This window comes from Cyprinus carpio, chromosome B1 (assembly GCF_018340385.1).
Source record: "Cyprinus carpio isolate SPL01 chromosome B1, ASM1834038v1, whole genome shotgun sequence".
Classification (NCBI taxonomy): Eukaryota; Metazoa; Chordata; class Actinopteri; order Cypriniformes; family Cyprinidae; genus Cyprinus; species Cyprinus carpio.
Window position 1 is genome coordinate 8,150,204 of NC_056597.1, and position 22,659 is coordinate 8,172,862.

A 22,659-nucleotide genomic window follows, 5' to 3' on the forward strand; every position below is an offset into this window, starting at 1 on the left:
TATCCTTCCTTTGGTGGGACGTCCCATAAAAATATGATGATCTTAACAATCTGCATAAACAAAGGCCATCAATCATATTGCACAACAATCTGCTATTAAATATAAATATGTATATTCTTTAAATACAACATTTGTGCCTAACAATATGAATCAACATGATTTTTTTATTTTATATGATCACTCTCTAGCCTCTGCTAATGACTATTTAAACATTCTCTAACCAGTAAATAAGAGCAGTTCATTAAAATTAGAAATTTTGAAAACTATCATGTAACTAAGTTTTACATGTCCTCTATATATTCTTTAAAAATGTGGGAGAACATTTGGAACTGAAAACGTCTTTACTTCTGTCTCACTATGTGGTACACCTCTGTTTGTTACCATGCATACCCTTACGAAAAAGAAGTTTATTCAAGTGTGCTATTAGTATACTTCTTTTAAACTAAAAATAGGAAAGTATGCTTTTAGTTTACTTTTTATGTACTTCTCAGAAATGGGCATTATGTACTCCTCAGAAATATACTTAAAATGACATTTAAGTATACTTGACTTATACTTACAAAAACTCTAAATATACTTGAACTTTACTTAAGTATACTTAATAAAATAAACTTGAAGTATACTACTTTTTGGTAAGGGTAGCTTTCATCAAATTCACACTTAGTCACACACTTACTAACTACAGCAAAATTATTAATATTGAAGTAACACAAAACTGTGGGAAATCTGTGTGGAAAGCAGGAAAAACTTGATCCCAACAACAAAACCACAGAATGTGGAAGAGGGCAAATAATCCTTATTGGATTTATTGACGACTCTGAAACACGTTATGGCAGCACTGTTTACTTCGTTTCGTGGTACATGGGTATGTACCAGACTGTGAGACACAGCACAGGTAGTCTTCAGATTGCTGAACTATTAAAAAGAGTCATAGTGAAAGAGTTTTTGTCCAGGTCCATATGTTGATGGACATAAAAGTATGGTTAAAATACACATTTAGATTTCACTTAGACCTCTCTTGTGCTCAGTTTAGAGCATATAAAGAGAGAGAGAGATCTTTCAGAAGGGAGGACCTCTATATACCAAGAATTGCATGATTTATTGAACCAAATCAAATTAAAGATGTTCTCTAATTGACAGAGTAACATAAGCATAAATAGTTCATGACTTCAAAGAGCTGTCATGTTAACAAGGCAGAGCCAGAGGGTAATACATGGATGTAATATTAAAACATGTGGAACAAGGGTTTAAAAACAAGATTCCATCATAGAACTGGTTTTGACTTTGTCTGGCCACTAAGTTTGCTTACTATAAAAGTTTGTGGTGTCTGGCAGATAACATTTGGAGACAGGGTTGTGTTAAGCATCTCTGGAGAGAGATAAATATGTTTTATAAAACTCTGAGGTATAATACCTTTATGATTGTATTTCATCGTCTTTTAAAGCTTTTCAAACTCCAACTGTTATGCTCTGCCAGTGGAGTTTGTGGAGGTGTTAAAGCTAGAGAGAGTTTATAGACTGACCTCTAGTGGCAAGAAATGGCAATTTTGCTGTTGTGCACTAAAAAGAAAGACATTTTGAAAACCATTGTTAAAGCACATTTCCTCTTCTTTTTACATGATTTTTGTTGGACATTGACAATAAATACTAAATCATTCTTTCAGTTCTTTTCTCATGATTTAATAATAACTGATTAATTCTAAAATAATTGATTTGAAACAGTAAGTCAAATGCCTCCCTTAACAGCTATAGAGCATATTTACACTCAGTTCTTTAGGAAAACTGCAAACAAAAGATCACAACAAAGGCTAAATCATACAGACAGATCTTATCACGTGTAGGTTCATAATACACAAACTGAATTACTAGATTTTTTCATCTAGATCAGGGGTGTCAAACTCAATTCCCAGAGAACCAGAGCCCTGCAGAGTTTTGTTCCAACCCTCTCCAACACACCTACACATACTGCACATATTTAGTTTTCAAATTAGCCTGAAAGACTTGATAAGTTGGATCAGGTGTGTTTAATTAGGGTTGAAACTAAACTCTGCAAGGCTCCGACCCTCCAGGAATTGAGTTTGACACCCCTGATCTAGATGTTTACATTTATATATGAGACATTTTTCAGAGTATTTTTGATATGATCCAGTGATTGTGGCAAATACACAACAGAGGTAGAAAAACAGCTATATCTAAGGAGGGAAAAATGTAACGGCTGTGACGATGACGGATATACAGTAAAAACAAAACTATATAGAGATAATATTTTATATAATCTCATAAACACACATCAAACACTTACACACAAAATTAATCGAGGAACAGGTCAAGTTTCCTCATGATGTTGTTAAAGGCATCTTTACCCATATAATCAGCGCGACCTTCCTCCCACATACGTCGATGCTCCAGGTCATCCATTTCTGTCACAACAGCAGCCTGCAATTTAAGGGACCATATGAAAAAAAAAAATCTAACTTTAATATAAATATTGCTATCAAAATCATAATTATATGTAGTTTGTGTGTGTGTGTGGGGGGGGGGGGTGGTACTGGTGGATTCATGACTGCAAATTGAAGTCTTAAAACTGTGTTAATGAACCACCACTAGATGGCAGTATTTACAAACACAGACCAATCTCAAACTTCATTTTGTGAAGCAGTGTTATTTTAGTATCATTTTTTAAAAATACTATTTCAGTTTTATTCATATTTTGAAATATTTGTATTTTTACATTTTCAATTTATATTTTAGTAAAAAAAAATTTTGTGTAGAACAAATTCTAACTCTTTTTCTATTCTAAAAACTTTTTGAACAAAGCTCAGATACTGAAGTATCTTGGAAAGATGTAATAAGTATTAAAAGAACTACAACAACAAAATCAACTACTTTCCCAATAAGCAGGTAAATCAGCATATTTTTCTACATACAGCTTCTCCAGTGGCTGTGGCAGAATCATCAGTACTCTCTGGTTCTGTGTGCTCAGATGGAGGGCTGACTGCAGGAGTCTCTTCAGTCTCCCCATCAGACAGGACATCAAAGAGAATATTCTAAGATGACAAGATAAATAAGTAAGTGAATAAATACATAGGCCTTCTCCTAAAACACTTTTTGCATGACAAAATATATGCACATTCACTATATGTGCAACAAATTCTAAATACAAAATCAGGATTTGGAGGTGGAGGAGGGGACTAAGATGGGACTAACTTGGTATTGTATTTTTGTTTAATGCATGTGTTCATTTATTCATAAAAATTTGTTTGAAATCAAACAATAGGCAAAGGCAAGCATGCATAAATGCTTAATGTAATGAATTTTAATTAATAAAGCATATACACTCTTGTGAGGTAACGTAATGTGTATACTTATTCAAACAACATCTGCGCTGGATTATACAGGGAATAGATTGAATGGATGGACAGCAAACTGACAACACTTTTATCCTTTACGTTACTTAAATCAAGGGTTCTGGCCTAGTTTAATTGCTAAGCCTTTGCATTGCATGTAAACTGAACTCTTCGCATTTATTGTGTTTTGCAACCATCTGATCTAGTTTATGTTCTCTTTCTGTTGTGGTGAGTCACTGTTGGGTGTGTCACTGGATTTGTCTAAAAGCCCAGAGGGCACAATACTTTTAAAGAAGGCAGAGTTGATTTAGAGAAAGACTCAAAGCAAGAGGCAATCAAAACTGCATAGTGTCATTTTTCACAGTTTTTCAAACCTTCATTTCTCTGGGCAGTAACACTTACCGATTCCTCGGACTCTTCAGATGAGCTAGAGCTGATTGTTAGTGAGTCCAAAGCCAGAGGTAGAGAGGGCATCATCATCTCTCTGTGGTGGGCTTCAGTGCTGCTCTTTTGGCTTTGTGATGGAGTCTGATGTGTCTGTGGAGAAACAGACTGCTGCACTGACTGCAAACAAAGAGAAAGAACAGAGATGACTGACAACTTAAATACAATTTAATATTAGGTCCATTAAATAAGATAATTATGCTAATGGTGTGTTAAAATGAGAGTTCACCCAAAAATGAAAATTCAGTCATTTACTCAACCTCATGTGGTTCCAAACCCATTTACTGCTTTATTCAATGGAAGAAAAAAAAAAAAAAAAAGGTTTTGAAGAAGGTCAGAAAACAAGATTTTGGTTTCCCATTGACTTCCATTGTATAGAAAAAAAATACAATGGACATCAAGTAAGTCATACATGTTTGGACTGACATGACTAAATGATGACTATTTTCATTTGTTGGGGGGTGGACAATCCCTTTCTCAGTGTTGTAAGTGATTTGGTTTGGAACTTTGGTTTGTATTGCTTGAATGCAAAGTCGCTTTGGATAAAAGTGTCTGTAAATGCATAAAGAACAGCTAAATGGGCCACATAGGTATTATTACTATGTACAACATAAAAAAAAACAGATATCTGATGTGAGTGTATTCTTACATAGTCTTCATTCTTGTCATCCTTCTTAAATTGTAGCTGTCTTTGACTGTAGTACTCCACCCACCATAAATTCATAAATTGTGGAAAGTTCTTGCTGGAATCGCATAAAGATGACTCACTGGCAGCCTGTGGATCATATGAAAGGTGCCAGGGCTTAGTCCCACCCAGGAAGTGGACAATTTTTGCATGGTGGCCATACCTGCACAAAACCAGAATGCGTATTTGTCATACTTGTCTATGTGTTAAATGTCATATATGAGAAGTTACTAAACAGTTCACAAATATATAACATCAGGAATTATTGGTATACCTAATAAGAGTTTGTTTGAAAACTTACTGCTGAAATGCTGGTAGATATGTGTAAACGGCAGCGGCTGTGAGGTTGTACACAAATGGTAAATGCTTTCTGATATCTTTCACTGCCCAGTCACTGAAGAAAGTGTTTAATATGCCCTGGTCTCCTCCTATACATGACACAACACAGCATAATAATGCCATTAATACATGTTTTGGTAGTGCTAAATTATTGTGTAAAGAAAGAAATAATCAATCAATGCTGCATACGCTACCATTTAAATTTTGTGGTCAGTAAGTTTTTATTTTTTATTTTTTTGAAAGAGGCCTTATGCTCACCAAGATTATAGTAGAATACAGTATGAAACATTAAAGGGATAGTTCACCCAAAAATTGTCATCATTTACTCATTCTCATGTCATTCCAAACCTATATATGTTCGTATATTTATGCTGAACACAAAAATATATATATTTTGAATAATATTAAAGAACCAAGCTGTTCTTGGTTCCCATTGACTTTCGTAGCAGGGAAAAAAAATACTATGGAAGTCAATGGGTACCGTCAATGCTGGTTTGATTACCAACATTCTTCAAAATATCTTTTATGTTCAGCATAAGAAAGAAACTCATACAGGTTTAGAATGACATGAGGGTGAGTAAATGATGACAAAATATTCATTTTTGGGTGAACTATCATTTTAATATTACACAATAAAACAGGAATATTGTAAAATATTTTTTAAAAAAAGTAATATATTTTCAAATGCAAAGCTGGATATTCAGCAGCCATTACTCCAGTCTTCAACATCACATGATTCTTCAGAAATCATTCCAACATTCTGATTTGCTGCTTGAGAAACATTTCTGAATGTTTTCAGGATTCTTTTAACAAAAGAAAGTTCAAAAGAACTACAATTTATTTGATATCTTTTGCGATATTTGAAATGGCTTTACTGTCACTGTTGATCAACTGGATGCATTTTTGCTGAATAAAAGTATTAATTTCTTTCAAATAAAATCTTACTGAAACCTTTGAATGGTAATGTATATGCGCTTCTCTTGTTTTTAAAGATTAAAAAATACAAAACAGCATTTGAGGCTAATTAAAGTTCCAACAGGCTTTGAGTGCATCCAATTTAGATTGAACTTAAAAGATCCGAATGTAATATCAGCTAAATATAACCATGTGATTCACCATCAAAGCTGCCGTGCTGTGCAGCGTGTTCCAGTATTTGGGTATGGGTATTCAGGGAGGGCCTAAACACAAATACCCCAGAGTTGAAGCAATCCGGCCAGCCTGGATCTGGTGCAGCAGACAATTCTTCATATTCAAACAGCTCGTCAACATTACACAGTACCTGCGGCACAGAGTTATATTACAGACACATTTTTCTCTAAAAGTCTAAAATTCTCTAAAAGTTTACCTGCACTGTAACATGCTTTTGTGTATACAAAGTTATTAATAAAAAGCCTATAACTTTGCTTTTGGATATATATGTTCCTAAAGCAATAACTTTGAACACCTTGGTGTTCAGTAGCACTCTTTACAGTCAAGTACTCACAAGTGTGTCTGCATCCAAGAACACACACTTGCTGTACTGTGTAAGGGTCCAGCAGTGGAGTTTGGTGAAGGTGACCCCCAGTTCAGGACGTCGCAGCAAGGTGAGATGAGTCTTGTCTCTACTGTCCAAAACATCTACCACTACAACTTCATCAAACACGTCCTCCAGGGCCAATCTAGGCAAATGCATAAAAATCAGTGAGCCAAAAAAAAAGTCAAAGACAATTCAAGAAAGATTGGAGGCAGCCGACAATAAAATTAATGTTGCACTGAAAACATATTAGAGACTTTCAAATGCATGGCAAAGTATAATTAAAAGCAGTGTACAGAAAGAGATTTACATTATTGTCATTTCAAAATGAATGGTGGAGGATAGTTACTCTCTCACCTTGATGCTCTGGAAACGTTGGGGGAAACCATAGCCACTAACTTCCTTGATGTTCCATGCCTGCGCAAACTTTTGCCTACCACTAAACATCCCATGCTATAGGCATCTGTGGTGGCCAGGGTCACAAAGGCCTGAGCCTCTGAGAGACAGAGACAGATAAAATATCAGACAGTAATGGTGAAAACAGAGGACAAACGTGCAATAAATGTGCCTTGGGCCAACTTATGCATTACTAGTAAGGCTGGTCCGAATGCCATTTTTTGAGCTTCGAAGCTTCAGTAGTAATCAACACCGAATATTCGAAGCCTTGGAGGGAGGGGGCTGAACATATTCTTATCTCAACACCGTGTCTACACCGGATGATGTGCTGCGACAAAATACAACAGAACCTTTTATGCTGTCTACAATGGATGTGGCGTGGCATGGCGCGATACATTCCCGACAGTAAACTGCTGCAGCGTTCTATTTATGACATACTGACACAAATTTCAAATGATTTTCAACGGTCGGTTTGTCACGTCCAGTGCAGACAGACTTTAGTTGTTGCGGAGCGGCGCAACATGACAACGGTGCCCGGTGTAGACATGGTGTAATAAAGGCAGGAATCTCTGTGTGTCTGTCTGTTTGCATTTGTATTATGTCGAGAACTGTTCATCCAATCGACTTCGCATGGCGGGTGTGTTGCTGCCGACTCAAGGGAGTGCAGTGTCTTGTTTTGGTGCAATATGGACATGCAACAAGTTCCGAATTAATAAACTTTTAATAAACTACAGAACAGCGTGAGCCAAAAGTGGCACGCCTCACGCGGGCAGGGCTTATATGCTCCGAGAACAAACACACTAGTGAATAAAAAGAAAAAAGAAACAATCATTTTAATATAGACACATTATTAGTCTATTAGACTGGGGTACTTTACGTTTTTTATGGCTGCTGTATTCGCAAGTATTTTCCAAGCAAATTAACTTGAAACTTCACGTTTTTATCATGTGTAAAGATACTGATTAACATGGCGGATAAAAGCAGCTCGTTTTTGGTCTATAAAGCTATTTTTGCCCTTCATGACAACTGTGAGGGGGGTGATTTTTTTTATAACTCATCCGTTTAAATTATATAGATAGATATAGAGCTAGGTGGGCGTGGCTTCAGCAACTAGCTCCCGCCTTTTTGCCCATTTTCGATTATCCAGGAGAGTCATGCTGCCAAGATGGTGACGGCATGCTCTGCACACTTTGAGCTTCAAAAACGCTCTTCAGGAGTCTACGGGTGATGTCACGGACACCACGTCCATGTTTTTATACAGTCTATGGTTTTTTTACACCAACAATATACTAGGCATACTACTTACAGAAATTAGGTGATTTTTCAAACTTGATGTGCTGTTGTGTTAGGCCAGTTTCAAATCATTTCTTGTCCTCACTCAATTTAAAGTGCTCCTACACAGCTGAGGTCTTCGGCATGTTTGTCTTCTCTTCCAGATGGAATGAATCATGACGTTCACTCATGGGCGATTCATATTCAAGCAAATGAGAACCGTTTCGCAGGGGATGCCAAGGGGTTGGGACATTCTAAAATGCTTAACGTTTAATAACACCTTAAGCCTTTTCCTTCCATAGAAAACCGTTATAAGAAAATGATTAATTTTTAGGAATAACGTGTTATTAAAAGTGTTGTGTTCATATTCAGGGCTCATCTGATTTTTTGTAGATAGTATACTTTATTAGTATGATGTTTAGTGAGTTTGGTCTGTTAATATCACTGTCTTAGTAGCCTACATTAAGCCACGTTAAGCGATGTCACGTTAAGTGTTTTAGAATGTCCCAAGGGGTTAAAAAAAAAAAAAGAGAATATTCGAATCTCAAAATTGAAAATCGAATGCCAACCCACCCTAATTACTAGTCAAAATTTTTAGACACATTTGACTTAAAGGATGATCTTATATTATGTTTTAACCAAACTTTTGTTTTATGCCTAAATTCATTAAATTATTATTACTACTATTTTTTGACAAAATGGGCCAGATCGTGAATGAAAAGAAGCCATAAAATTATTTATAATAACCTTCCATGGTCACACTTTATTTTAAGGTCCAGTTCTCACTATTACCTAACTATCAACTACAACTTTTGCCTCAATAAACTCCTAATTTGCTGCTTATTAATAGTTTGTAAGGTAGTTGTTAAGTTTAACTATTGGGTAGGATTAGGGATGTAGAATATGGTCATGCAGAATATGTGCTTTATAATAAACAGCCAATATGTTATTAATAGGCATGCTAATAAGAAAATAGTTAATAGTGAGAATTGTTCGCTATAATAAAGTGTTACCGGTTCCATATTGTTAACATGAACAATTCAAAATACCTCTGAAGCATTTAGAAATCTTAGGAAATTTTAATTTCAACAGTTACTAAGACGTTATTAAAATCAAAAGTTGTATCTGTTAATATTATGTTAATATTACTTAATGTGCCTGAGCTAACTTGAAATAACAATGAATGCATTTTTATTATTTTTAACAAGGATTATTGAATACTATAACAAATGCACTGTATAAAAAAAGTGTGTCCAACTTTTGACTCGCGTTAACAAGGAAGGTTTCCAAATGCATGGCACACAAGGTCTCAAGTTTAACTCAATGACCCATCGCAATCAGGCGCCAGTGTGAGCTGGTTACTGATATACACTAGCTATCACCACTGTTGTCTTCCTGACCCCCTTTCCATTGGCAGACAAAGGAAGCGGATGGCACAATAACACTTCACTTCACTGTATGGCCAGTGATTGAACATAGAATGAAACAACAGGTTTGAAACGCAAATAGACTGCTTAGTGCTTATGCTGTTGGTGACAGCACATGGAATAAACAATTCCTTTCAAACGCCAATTTCATTTAAATAACTAAGTTTGCTTGAATAGGTCAAAACGCATCATACATCCTACCCAGTCAATGATTTAAGGGTGCTCACTTATGCTATATTTGTTTACTGTCTAGTGTATGACATTTGGACGAAAACGGTAAAAGAAGGGTGAACTTACCCGCCATCCCAGTTTGAATATCGCTCTTCTGAGTAATGAGGGAAATCTGTACGGAACAAGTGCTATTAAGTAAATAGCAGTGTTTAAAATAAATGACAAGTCGATGAAACGATAGTCGTGCTATCTTCAAATAGCAGCGCGCCTCAGTCCATGCTCAATGACAAGTGAAAACTGTTAGTAGCCTAACGGTCACGCGACAGGGTCATTCAACCCCCGCTACTACGACTGAACATAGATCTACAGATATCGATTATAGACTTACTACACTGAATACTGAAAGAAGGAAAACAAGCGCTGCGCTGAATGAAAGAACACATTGCGTTCAGAATGAACAATATTCTTAATCCAGAAATGGAGACAAGACTTTATTTGGTTAAGAAACAGAAAAACATATTTTAGACACTAGACACTCTGTTATACATACAATAAATCATCGATCATAATTTCTCTGGATGGTAAAAGAGGTGCATTGCACGCATTCAATGCAAGTTACTTGTAATTTTAAACTCATCCATCTTCAGCAGTAGGCTATTTACAATAATAAATACAGTAAGAGTCTTTTTACCTTGTCTATGAATTCCATTCAAATTTAAATGTATTTAAATATTTAAAAAAATGCAAAAGACGCAGAAATGAGTTGGCATCCTATAATTTTAAACTCATTCCTTTTTATTTTAGTTGACATTTTGCCATCACATCTCATAGATTCCCATCAGCAACCTCATCCTCCTCTTCCTCATAGTCTTCTGTTTGATTTGGAACAAAGGCAGTTTCTAATTCAGAGTAATGCAAGAATGAACAAAAGCCTAACTGATGCATTCACCTCTATATAGACAGCTTGTGCTTTACAAAAGCAAGTCCCTGGCTTTTGCAACTTGCTGTATTTCTACAAAAATAGTAACAATTTGTCATGTAAGTGCAGTATCTTACATTGGCACTTTCTGAAATACTAAAAGAACACTAAAAGCCATTTAAAAAGTGACTCTACCTCCTCTAAAGATGAACAATTAGTTACACAAAAGATTGAATACAGAAAAAAAATACATTCTTAAACAAAATAAAGATTAGAGTCAATACAACCTAGATAATCCAATAATATATAAAAAAAGAAAACCAAACAAAAAAACACTTACACTAGTATTCTAAAAACATTAATTTTAAACCAGCCTTTCATGTAACAGATGTTTCCCATAGGGTTAGGCTCCCCATAGCTGTACATGCTCGGTGTGCATATATACTTTCAGTGTGCAGATCCAACGCAGTTACGATGATCGGAGCAGGTTGCTGAGAACTTTGGGAGAGAAAATAGCAAATGATGTTATATACTAGGAGAGACTTGTATCAGAAAACATGAAATCCATATAAAATAAAACTGGTCAAAGAAACTTCTCTCCATGTTATGAGAGAAGGCTGAAAAAAATAAATACTTTGTATAGGACATGGTGTCAGAACTTCATTCTTAAATTCACATTAAGCTTAAAACATAATTAAAAAAAAAAAACATCTTACCTTGAGGATCAGACTGAGTACCACGGTTTTTGCCACTCTCTGGATCCTCCCCTACAAGAAAAGGTACTTTTTAGCTTATCCCATGATTTAATTTTGTTAAAGCCATTTTCATTAATCCTGTTATTAAAGTCTTATGTTCACATAACTTATACTTGGACAACACCGTACTAATTGTACTGTTAGCCTCTTTTTAACACTCTTTCAAAAAACACGACTCTGGTGGGACTCGAACCCACAACCTTTGAATCACTTCTCTAAGTGTAGCTTAGAAGTCCAATGCGCTATCCATTGCGCCACAGAGCCACCTGTTGAGGGCCCGAGGGCTTTTGTAATACAAGCAAAGCAGTTAAACTGCTTGCCACGTCATACGCCCAACCCCCACTTCCTCTACAAAAGCTGCTGCGTTAGTTGAGCTTCTTCAGAATAACCCAAGTACTGTGGCTCCCACAAGTGTTAATATACAGGTGTGAAGCAAATGATAAAAATGTTTTGAGATTAAAAAAGTTTGAAGTCTAAAGAGTTTTGTTTTTGCAACCAGAACTGCTCAAAAAAGTAAGCAACTTTTATAAATCCAAACCAAGGTAGTTCTTATATGAAGATTCTGATTCATACACTGAAGAAAAGTGCCAAACTCACCTCCTTGTACTTTGAAACACAGTTTCTTTTTCTGGTAGGCAAAGTAACTTGAGGCGGCACCGAGGATAGCAACACCCACAGAACTGATGATGGCAGCCATGTCTCCTACATTTAAAGGGATAGAACACACAATAAAAGAGGACAAAGGCCGGTTTTAAAATGCTTTAAGAGTGTGCCATTTTTTAGGTTTTATTTTATTTTTTTATTTTTTATAAATGGCTTCATCAGTTACTAATTAGAGCTTGATAACAAAACTACAGTAACATGGGAATATAACAGTATGGCAAGCAAACGGTAATAGTTTTGGCCACTAGGGGGTGCAACAGCTGTTTCCTATTCTCCACAGAAAACTTGGCAAATGTTACTGTACATATTGTTCTTCAACTAGACCTGTTTTTAATTTAACAGATATAGCAACTAGTACAGTTTACAGCACACATACAGACTTACTTAGGGTTTTGCTTCATTTAAAATCATACAGTCACTAAATGAAATGATTTAATTGTAGCCTACTATAGATCAGAAAGAGATTCATAATACTAAAGTGAGTCACTACATATTTGAAATTGTGCAATTTACTAAACTAGAAATTTAGTTGATGAGTTGCTGGGATACCACTGGGGCATGTTATCCAGTGTAAACATGCTGGGCGTTGCCGGCCAAAACTATTTTTGTGTACGACACGTCACACATGCAGGAGGCGGTCAACTGACTAAGCAAACTACTGATCTAAACTAATGACTGCACAATAATTTCAGATATGAAGCTATGCAGATTTGTCTCCCTAAACTTTAGGCAGCTAGATAAGAGGCAACTGCTAATTAGCTGGCAGGCCAGTGTTCTTCACACATGCTCAGTACATTCTCACTGTGCCATTGTTGATGGTGTTTACACAGCGAGATGTGCTGACAATTAAAAGAACAGAACAGGTCACAGCCGTTGAGCCAAACAGAGGGAATTCTCATATTTCACTTTATTAAAAAGAATCACAGATACAAAAAAAGCTGCTTAAATGTTTTTCAAGAAATCAAAGAGTGACAGAAAACAGCTACTTCTGTGGAAAAGAAACCAGACAAATCGTGAGCTTGAGTAAAAAAAAATAAAAAAAATAAGGAACAAACACCAAAGAATGCCAATGTTAAAAGGAGTCTTTCATGAAAACAAAACCAGCCAACATGGATATATGCAAAAGATTAACAACAGTACATGCAAACTACCATGTGCTTCAAAATACATGTCTGCCATGTGTGGTAAAAAAAAAAAAAAGCTCCAAAAGGGGGTTATACAACAATGCCATATAGCAGAATAACCATTTTGGATTCCCCAATAAACAATAGTGTGAAAAAAAATATATATTAAAGAACGTTGCGGCACTAGAACATTTTGATTAACAGAAAGGTTCTATGGGCTTATTCAGACTGTCAGAAAAAAAATATATATTTTTTTTGCATATTCAGATGGGTTTTGAATGTCTAGACCCCCCACCCCAAAAGATATAAGGAGGTGGTCTGAAATGCTCAAATCCTCAAATAGCATTTCAAAATGTGACATGCTGCATGGTATATACAATATATACTAGTCTCCTCCATCGCAGATTTTATCTTGTGTGACAGAGCAGTTTCGCAACTGCGACTTGACAGACACTTATTTGGAGATCGAGATGTCTGTTTTGAAATCCTCATCAAAAATGTGGGTACGTCTGCGTCATAACCAAATCAACCCATGCAGATAAGTTGGTTACGTCTGGACACACAAATCTGATTTGATCACTTGCAATTAACAGTGCAGACAGTCTGTTCGAAAATATTTAAGAAAAAAAAAAATTATTTGCCTGCAGTCTGAACATAACCTATGTTAAAGGTTCCTCATGAAACCAGTGATGGCAATAATGAGGATTTATTTTTAAGATTGTCTGTGTAATAAATCAGCCTCTTTTAACCTTAAACATCAAAGCGTCTGGGGTTAAAAACATCCCTATAGCGCCTCGACTCTCTTTGAGATTTGGGACAGCGTAATCCCTGCATGCGCTAAGCTTCTGGTTGAGACCCACACACAGACAAACATTTGCCAACTTCAATCTTCTGGTACATTTTCGAGGTCAACTAAGTCTAAAACCAAGTTTTCGCCAAAAGAGAATTGCTGTGTGACAATGTTTCTGCCACAAACATTCATTCTCAAGAAATGGGAAATAAAATGGCAGCCATGAGCAGAGAAAAAGGAAGCGCAGTAATGGAATGCTCAACATGGCCTTGGGTTTAATTTACTGTACCGTAAAATTCCTCATCTGAGACATGCCATGCAAAACCAGTCAATCTGTTATGTCTATTGGCAAAAATTCAGAGTGTGCCTTTTACATCTATATTGTATAAACACAATGGGGGCCGGGGGGCGGGGGGGGATGGTGGGGGAGTGTAATAACCAGTAGTCACAAGGATGTCCTGAGGAAAAAGATGACGGGGAAATCCCTTTTTAAAACAAATGCTTTGATATTTATTTCCCAGCCAGGATCATCATTCATTTGTATACTTTGGCTTCCACCTACTGCTTTATTATATATAAATATATAATATCAGTAAGTTGCTAAGAGTTGTTAAAGTTTTTAAAGACGTTTTTCATTGTTTTATGAAAGAAATCTCTTATGCTTACCATGTCTGCATTTATTTCCTCAGAAATACAGTAAAAACAGTTGTAAAATATTGCAATTCAAAATTATTTTAACTTAAAATTATTCAGTATTATATATTTGATCAATTTAATTGAAGAATAAAAGTACGGTAGTCTTTTTGAATTTTTTGCAAAATGCTTTTTAAAAACCTTCCCAACTCCAAACATTTTAACACTAGGTGTATAGACTTATTATAATCCTTACCAACACACAGAGAAACCAGTAAAACCAGTCAGGAATACAATAAGATTAATTCCTCATTGCCAGATGTCTAAATCAATACAATCACGAATCACTTGATCATTACCAAACATGCAACTCATCCATAAAAGACCATAAGCACCAGCAGTCCCAGCCTTACAAGCAATAACTTTCAAACCATGTAAACAATGTGTGAAACCATTTCAAATCCCAATACAAGTAAAGAAGGTTGCTATCCAGGATAGTTAGAGCTCTGCTTTTTCCTCTGTTACATTCAGAAGTCCTCGTAACTGCTCTAGCATGGGCTTTACTACTTGATTAAACTGGGCAATCCAAGCACTGAGGCCTTCTGGTATATTATCGACTAGCATCTTGATAATCTGGAGCCACTGAAGATCTGCAACAACAGGCAATCGAAGCAGAGATTTAGGACACAACCACTGGCAGAATGAACAGGTAAAGTAATCAGTCTTTAAATATACTAAAACGACAGCATACGACTGTTCACCAACCACTTAACTGTTCCAACACAGAAAGCATCTGCTAGTGGAAAACCTCAACATGTACTGCCTACAATAATTGTTTTTGTCAGTTGAACCGCCCTGTTCTTATATAAGAACTGTGTGACAGTTAGTCATCAGACTAGTGCAGTTTTCATGGTCTTGCTCTGTAGGCTAAAATATTTTAGCTTTGTGGTCAGACTCATGAACTTTCTCATTCTTGATTAAAGAAGTAATCTGAAGCAGGGGACATCATGCTAACTCCACTGGGAAAGACGACAACACTGGCAAGTAAACCAAGCTTCGGAAAGGACAAACAGCTCGAAGTGAAGTGAGGAACAGAGAGTGAGTGAGAGCTAAACAAAGACACTTCCCAGAGGCACTCATTTTCATTTATTTCAGTGGACTCCTTAAGTAAAATCCATAACAACCTTCACTTTGTGGCTGACAGTTTTTCCAAAACAATCACTGATAGATGGACTCAAAACCTTAAGTACAATTTGAATGAAATTAATGAATGTTTAATATTTACCTTGAGGTTGATCAGAGGCTCCATCTAATGAGAAACATAAATTAATTTCAGGAAAAATGAAAATAAATCTTACTATTCGAGACTATGAAATAAAAATGAAAATTTATCACATCAAATTGCAAGTATTTGCCATAAATGTAAGGAAATAAATACCATTTTCATTATTCTGAGGAATTTCTCCTCCTCGCCCTTAAAGCAAAACCAAAAACCAGAGTCAGATTCATTCAAAGCACTGATGTACTTCATAGAAAACACATTTAATAACAAATGCTTTCAGGTTTAGGTAATTGTGACTGCATTTAGGGCTTGAAATTGGCTAAATCTGAGTCAGAGAAACCTAAGAAAATCCAGAACTAAGAAAAATAATGCTGCAAACCTCCACTCCGGCCTCCATCGGGCTTGTATTCACCCCCTTCATTCACTTCAAAGAGGTCTTTGTCATCAAAACTTCCACCACCTGATAAAAAATAAATGCAAAGTTGATGCACGCTCTCTGTCTGCTGGTGGAAAATAACAGGTGATAAGCCTATGTGTGAACTGATATTAGGCCAACATTGTAGCTCTACTTGTGTTTTGCTCAATATGAATTAAAGTGGTAGATCAGTGGGCAGTTGTATATCCAAGTAAGATTTTATTTGTCATTACATTTACAGTTAAGATCAAATTACATTGTATTTTGGTGGCCTGATTGTAAACAACTTAAAAAAAACATTGCAATAAATGAATTTTTCATATAAATGAAGTCAGGCATTATTATTAAAAATAGACAATGTGCACTCCTAATAAACATAGTAAAAATAACCCAAAAATTACACCATTACAAGACCCTAACAAACAGATGTTGGCAGAAACATACCAGTTCCTCTCTCTTTGGGTGGGACCACAGGCTTTTTGGGCTCAGTATCTGGAAAGAGTGGGGAAAAATAGAAAGAATACTTATGGGATAATCTGTTAGTATTTCAAATAATTCTAAATATCCTTTAAAACAAGAAAAACAGGAAAACTAATAGCACTGGTAATAGCCATGAAATAACAGCTAACTGTAGCTTACATAAATACATAACTATTTAATGAAACACATTAATACCCAATATCTATTTTATTTTTTTCTAAAAGAAAGCAAACAAAACAAAACAAAACAAAACAAAACTGCACACTACACACAGTCTGAAAGTTCCTGAGAAAATGCAAAAACACTCATTTTTACCTGGACCAAATGCATCAGACAGATCGAATTCACCTGAGAATGAAAACATCATGTTATTTTTTTACATTTGTAGCTTGATTACTGTACAAAAACAAAGTAACACCTGATTTGAAGTAGAAACTACCTGACTTACAGTCACGTGTAATGCAGAGGTGGAAAGAGTATGAAAATATTCTACTCAAGTAAAATTACCATTACATTAATGAAATTTTACTTAAGTACAAGTCTAAAAATCTAGTCAAGTAAAAGTAAAAAGTAGCTTGTTTAAAATTTAAAAATTGTTTTTACTCAGTAATTAATGTGTTTTAGTACAATACTTCAAATAAAATATACTTAAAGTAAAAGTAAAATTACAGTCTGGAAAATTACTTTAAAATGTAGAGCTACACAAAAAAGCTACTCAATTACAGTAACGTGAGTAAATGTAATTCGTTACTTTCCACCTCCACTGCGTGTATGCATATGTATATTTTACCTTCAGATGGTTTCTTTTTATCTGCAAATAAAATAAAAAAGGAACAATGCAGTACATCTGTTGTATTAAAGCATGTATTTACAAATAAGACAAAACATGTCAATAAATTACCTTAAATGAGCTCAATAAAAACCTCCAAATAAATGCACTTTGGATCACTTAAACATTACTATATGATCTGGTAGCATTTCATTAAACAGTGTCCTTGTTACACGTACTAACTTTTAACTGACCCTAAACATTAACACTAATACATGTTGCTAATTACCATTACTTTAATTAATATACGATAACACTACAATAAGGGAACCTTAAAATAAAAGTGTAACCCACAAACTTTACACATAATTACATAAACACCTCAGTATAATGTTCTCTTACCATCTTCTGATTTGGGGGGAACGACATCAGGTTTTTTAGGGTCTTTGTACAACAAACAATGGTCATAAAGTTTTTTTTATTTTTATTTTTTCATTTTGAATTTAGGGTAATTCAAGTTTATTTATTAAACTGAAACACAATGCATGGTGGAATTTCAAATTACATAACATAGGAATTTACTGAACTGCAATTTAAAGAAATTCAAATGCATGCAGCTGCAGAATTTAATTAGTCATTTTTCTCCACAAAACCATTACTTTTTTTTTTTTTTGAGTAATTACAAAATTAAATTAAAAACACTTAAAATATCCAAAGGTGGTGTTCATTTTGCCATGCAGTGCTACAAAATGTCCATCATGTTACAGAGGGAAGAGTGAAATCTTATAAAGGACATTTCAAATGAAAATACATAAACAAATGAGGACATGAATAAACAATGAGTTTAATCAATGTACTGATCATCATATATTCAGCAGGCCCTAATAAAGAAAACCACAAAAGTGTGATAAAAATTAAAGACTAACATGACCAAAGTTTATTTTGAATATTCACTTTTTGTTAATATTTCTAAGCCCAAACAGTCTTACCAAAATCGAAGGCATCTAAAATATCCAATCCTACAAGAGCAAGACAAAACCATATTAAATAAGTCTTTGCATATACTTCCATGTGCCTAACTCAATCAATACAACAATAGCAACTAAATTATGTTTGAGCATAATGTTAAAGGTTACCTGAATCTGGGTTTTTCGGTGGGGCTGGTTTCACTGTTGGCTTCGGAGTGGCTTAAGATCATAATAATATTGTTAATTGTTTGAAACAACAATATAAATAGTGATACACTAGAACAGTATACACAGAATAAAGGTTGGGAGCATGGTGTTCCACATATGCTTGCAAACTTTTATTTACATTTAAATATATAATATTTATTTATATATAAACATTAAATATCAATAAGTAGACCATCAACATAAAGAGAGGACCACATAAATTAAATAGAAAGTCTTCTTTACTTACGCTTGACAACATCATCAAAAGCATCACTGAGGTCAAAATCTGCAAGAAAACAGTTTTTTTTTATATATATATATATATATATATATATATATATATATATATATATATATATATTTGCATTTCTCTATTAGTTTTATGGCCAGTTTAACCCTAATCAAAACTCAAGTTTAAATCTAATCTTATTTAACTAAATCAAAACTGTGCATGTCTAGAAAACAGGCATATACAAATTTCCAGTCTGTGTCCTATAAAAACTAAAAAAAAGAAAAGAAAAAAAAAACCTTTACAATACAGAATGCATCCAACCACTTCAAAAGCACTCGTTGGATTTACTAAGGCCAATATTTCCACTGCAAGCAGCAAATTTATGCATATCTAAGCAATCAGAGTCACACTCCAAATACAGCCAGTATGTAAAATATTCATTACAATAAACTTCCCATAAATGCCTAATGGAATTTGACTGATTAATTTATGAACTAGTTCATTAGCAATCCAAATTGTTAATTTGATCAAATGCAAATCAATTAGCATGATTTGAGCTGAATTATGCAATTTACATGTGGCTCCACACCACAGTACAAAACCCAAATAAAGGATGCAAATCGAACTCAAGTGAAGCGACTCAAATGACACTGAAAGTAATTGTTTTCTCGAAATCATTTCCAAATATAAAGGCTATTAGCATTGCAGCTAATTTTGAAGTGTTCTAAGTAAGTAACAAGACAGCATCTAGTGCTTTTCCTTTTGCAAAGTTACTACTGCATGAGCCCCAAATAGGCAGACTCAAAATAATCTCAAAATAAACCAGTCTAGTTCTCAGAAGGTGAAAGTCTTGACTAGGCTAAATGATTGGAATTTGACAGTTGTCTTTCACACGGAAACCCCACCCAGCTATACACTGTATGTATCTATTGTGTGTCGTATTAGATTCCCATTGTGACCAAACCCTCCCAACCCTTGAAGTGACATAAAGCAAAATTGTATGTAAAATTATTTTTACCATAAAAATATGAAACATATATGATTTCAGATGTACACTACACGCGACACACGTGATGTTAAGCGTGCGACTGTGTGCCTGCCACACGAAACACCCTGGCAGAGGCCGCATCCTGTGGCTTACGTTGCCAGGGCAATGGACTGTTTTCATTATGGTCTACGCAAAACCCATGATGATGACTCGTGGTTGAGTCACAGCTGAAACCAGAGTGATCCTTTTATCTGGGTGCATTGTTTATGCAATCGTCTTGCACTGCATAAAAAAAAAATATTTGAGAAGTACTACATTAAGATTTTGGGAAAAACAAAAGATTCGGGCAAACTTGAGTGATGCAAGTATTACTAAAATATTCAAATTAAAATTTGGGTGTGTCTGATTTTGTTCTGGCCTGTACACTATGCCTGCCGTGCTGCTCTCTGAACATTTCTCGACATCAAAACCCTAAACCAGCAAGAAGAATCTAATATCACATCGTGCCAAAACATCAATGTGCCATTCAGTAAAAAAACAAGAAGCTGTGGTTTACTTTGAGACTCAATGCAGGAACACAGAAAGTCATGTGATCAAGTTTTATTAGCGCACTGTTCAAGGCAACTTAACAGCTGATAATGCAGACCAAATTTGATGTTTCTGAAAAAAAAACAATTTTTCTGTGACCTTCAAAGTCTAACGTGAGATTTGAGTTGCTTCCCAAGCTAGCATCGATACCAAACAATGAGAAAGTTGTTATCATTGGTTCATTAACAATGTTGTGGTAGCGTCTGCCAAAATGATTTATTGTCACTCACTGATACACCTGCAAAAAACACTAAATATTGAACAGTGTAAAATTATAACATGCCACCCGTGCAACTGCTTGCATCATACATTGTTAATGTAAGATTTACAATATTTCAAATTGAACAAAAGCCTCAAACAACAGGCAAAGACAGTATACTATTGAAGGTTTGTTTTATAATTATAATTGGGGGGGGGGATCTAATAACAATAACAGCTAACTTATGCATATTAACATGTAAAGTCCATATTTTAAGTTGTGAATAAAAGCAAAGGGAGCTGGGAATACGTGGAAGGATCACTAATCTCAGTTTCAACTCTGCTTTATTTGTATGTCATAACTTTTCATCATGCTTTTAAAAATATCCCTTATGAAAATAACCATGGTTTTATTGTAATAAAAGTGTAGTAACCATGTTTTTTTTTGGTATTGGTTACCAATCGTATAACCACAGTTTTATATAAATACCATGGTTAAACCTATTGTTAGTGTAGCAAAACAATGGTTAATCTGTGGTTAACATGGTTTTATTTGTAGTAAAACCATGGTTAATTTTCGTAAGGGATTACGTGATGTTACCAATACCATGTTACAGAAACAAACACGCTTGCTGCTACAACTCTCTTGCCATTCTTCCCTTGGGTTGGTGAGTCATGCAGCTTGTATGTGGAAAGATTTCATTTCAAAGAGTCAAACCAATGCACCAAACCAAAGTTTTTTGGTCTTTCAAACGTTCAACTTTTTCCGCAATACAAAACGGTAAATAACCGTCGGTGGGCAAACATGTTTAATTCATCGCTTCAGTTACAGCTTATTTACGAGCAACTGAAACGAGCGTTTATATCGTTCATACAGAGCACGGTATGACTCCTGCGTATTTGTTGCGTTATTTTGGACACGATATACTTCCCAGTGCTACAAATTACAAGCGCTGTTACCAAAACAAAACGTCAACAGTTTAGATAGGAAACCATACCTTGCGCTCTTGTTGCCACAAGACTTGCCAGAATAAGTAAAATCCACGTGTATGAAGTCATCTTGCTGTGAAAATATATCAGGTTTAAAACAAATTTAGCGCAATTTCAATAATTCGCATAAGACTTTACTAGCCTTGAAGCCAACAACTAGGCTACAAGTATTTCGAAGGTAAAAGTTGAGCAGTAACTAAGTTCAGTTTACCCCCCCCTCTGAGTGATCCGAGCGTGGCCCAATGCTGCTCCTCAGTGCGGCTGGTCTGTAAAGTCTAATCAAAGAGTGATGATTCAAAAACACTGTGCAGGAAAAAGACGCGCCTCGCCACGCCCTACCTGCGTGCGCTTTTTTGAACTCGTTAGAACAGGCTTAGCGGCTTATGTAGTGGATGAATTATTAAAAAAAAAAAACATTCTTCATATAGGCTTTACAAAGGAAAATATATAACTCTTATATCTGATACACGGTGGAGAGAAATCTTTAGGTAAAACCAATAATCTGCTGAAGGTGACGTTGTATCACATCTAGTTTATGTGATGTCTGCCACAGCATTTTGTACAAACAGCGTGTTTACTTGTAATAGATTAACAGTACCATTGGGGTTTAAGATTAGGTTTAAGTTTTTTATTTGAATTTTTTTCCTGCTCAAAAATCACTGAATATGCGCGTGCCAGTTTTGGATGCGTTTCTAAGTTTAACATTTTTTGGCATTAGTGTTGGCATGGCAATAGCGCCCCCTAGCAGACAGCAAATAGACTGGTTTCTTACGCCATCTAGTGTTAAACGAACGCGTTGCAACAATAGAAGCGTGCAAGCAGCTCTACAGGATGTGAATTTGATTATGGTAAATATTTCTGATCTGACTCACTGAGAATCACCATTATCGGATACATGACTTGACTTGCACAGTTGGAATTAAATAAAACACAACCCATTGTCATCTTTGTCAGCGGATCTGGTTACAATATAATTCAAGGACACCTCATTTGTTGGACAAAACCCTAATACCAAGAGCATCTACTCATTTCAGAACCTAAGGTTTGCGATTTTTTTTAAAGCAC

The 22,659-nt window shown here is 35.3% G+C and overlaps 2 protein-coding genes and 1 non-coding gene across 3 annotated transcripts; all 3 read right to left on the reverse strand.

The window, feature by feature from the left end:
• Positions 1-827: 827 nt before the first annotated feature.
• gyg2 (glycogenin 2) lies at positions 828-9,933 on the reverse strand. Its single transcript, XM_042716435.1, has 9 exons — positions 9,720-9,933; positions 6,685-6,823; positions 6,298-6,472; positions 5,931-6,093; positions 4,777-4,903; positions 4,440-4,638; positions 3,749-3,910; positions 2,927-3,046; positions 828-2,435 (listed from the first exon to the last, which is right to left on the reverse strand). Exons 1-9 carry the CDS (start codon positions 9,724-9,726, stop codon positions 2,310-2,312), a joined length of 1,218 nt encoding a protein of 405 aa, XP_042572369.1. The 5' UTR covers positions 9,727-9,933; the 3' UTR covers positions 828-2,309.
• Positions 9,934-10,071: 138 nt separating this feature from the next.
• cd99 (CD99 molecule) lies at positions 10,072-21,878 on the reverse strand. The gene is made up of 15 exons (XM_042716436.1): positions 21,810-21,878; positions 21,603-21,667; positions 18,846-18,884; positions 18,560-18,610; positions 18,413-18,442; positions 17,826-17,867; positions 17,445-17,465; positions 16,970-17,002; positions 16,619-16,666; positions 16,139-16,219; positions 15,916-15,951; positions 15,763-15,786; positions 11,865-11,969; positions 11,229-11,279; positions 10,072-11,010 (listed from the first exon to the last, which is right to left on the reverse strand). The coding sequence occupies exons 2-15, from the start codon at positions 21,661-21,663 to the stop codon at positions 10,982-10,984; spliced, it is 651 nt and encodes a 216-aa protein (XP_042572370.1). The 5' UTR covers positions 21,664-21,667; positions 21,810-21,878; the 3' UTR covers positions 10,072-10,981.
• On the reverse strand, positions 11,440-11,531 carry trnar-ucu. The gene is given in 2 exon segments: positions 11,440-11,475; positions 11,495-11,531. It is a non-coding gene; the product is annotated as a tRNA-Arg (tRNA).
• Positions 21,879-22,659: the final 781 nt, after the last annotated feature.

Excerpts from the sequence above, each read along its gene's own strand:
- cd99 (XM_042716436.1), bottom strand. The coding sequence starts at position 21,663 with ATGACTTCATACACGTGGATTTTACTTATTCTGGCAAGTCTTGTGGCA. Across the intron at positions 17,466-17,825 it reads TCCCCCCAAATCAGAAGATG|ATAAAAAGAAACCATCTGAA; the intron begins GTAAGAGAACAT and ends TTTTATTTGCAG. Across the intron at positions 16,220-16,618 it reads ACCCAAAGAGAGAGGAACTG|GTGGTGGAAGTTTTGATGAC; the intron begins GTATGTTTCTGC and ends ATTTTTTATCAG.
- gyg2 (XM_042716435.1), bottom strand. Across the intron at positions 6,094-6,297 it reads TCTTGGATGCAGACACACTT|GTACTGTGTAATGTTGACGA; the intron begins GTGAGTACTTGA and ends TCTGTGCCGCAG. Across the intron at positions 4,639-4,776 it reads TATCTACCAGCATTTCAGCA|GTATGGCCACCATGCAAAAA; the intron begins GTAAGTTTTCAA and ends GGTTTTGTGCAG.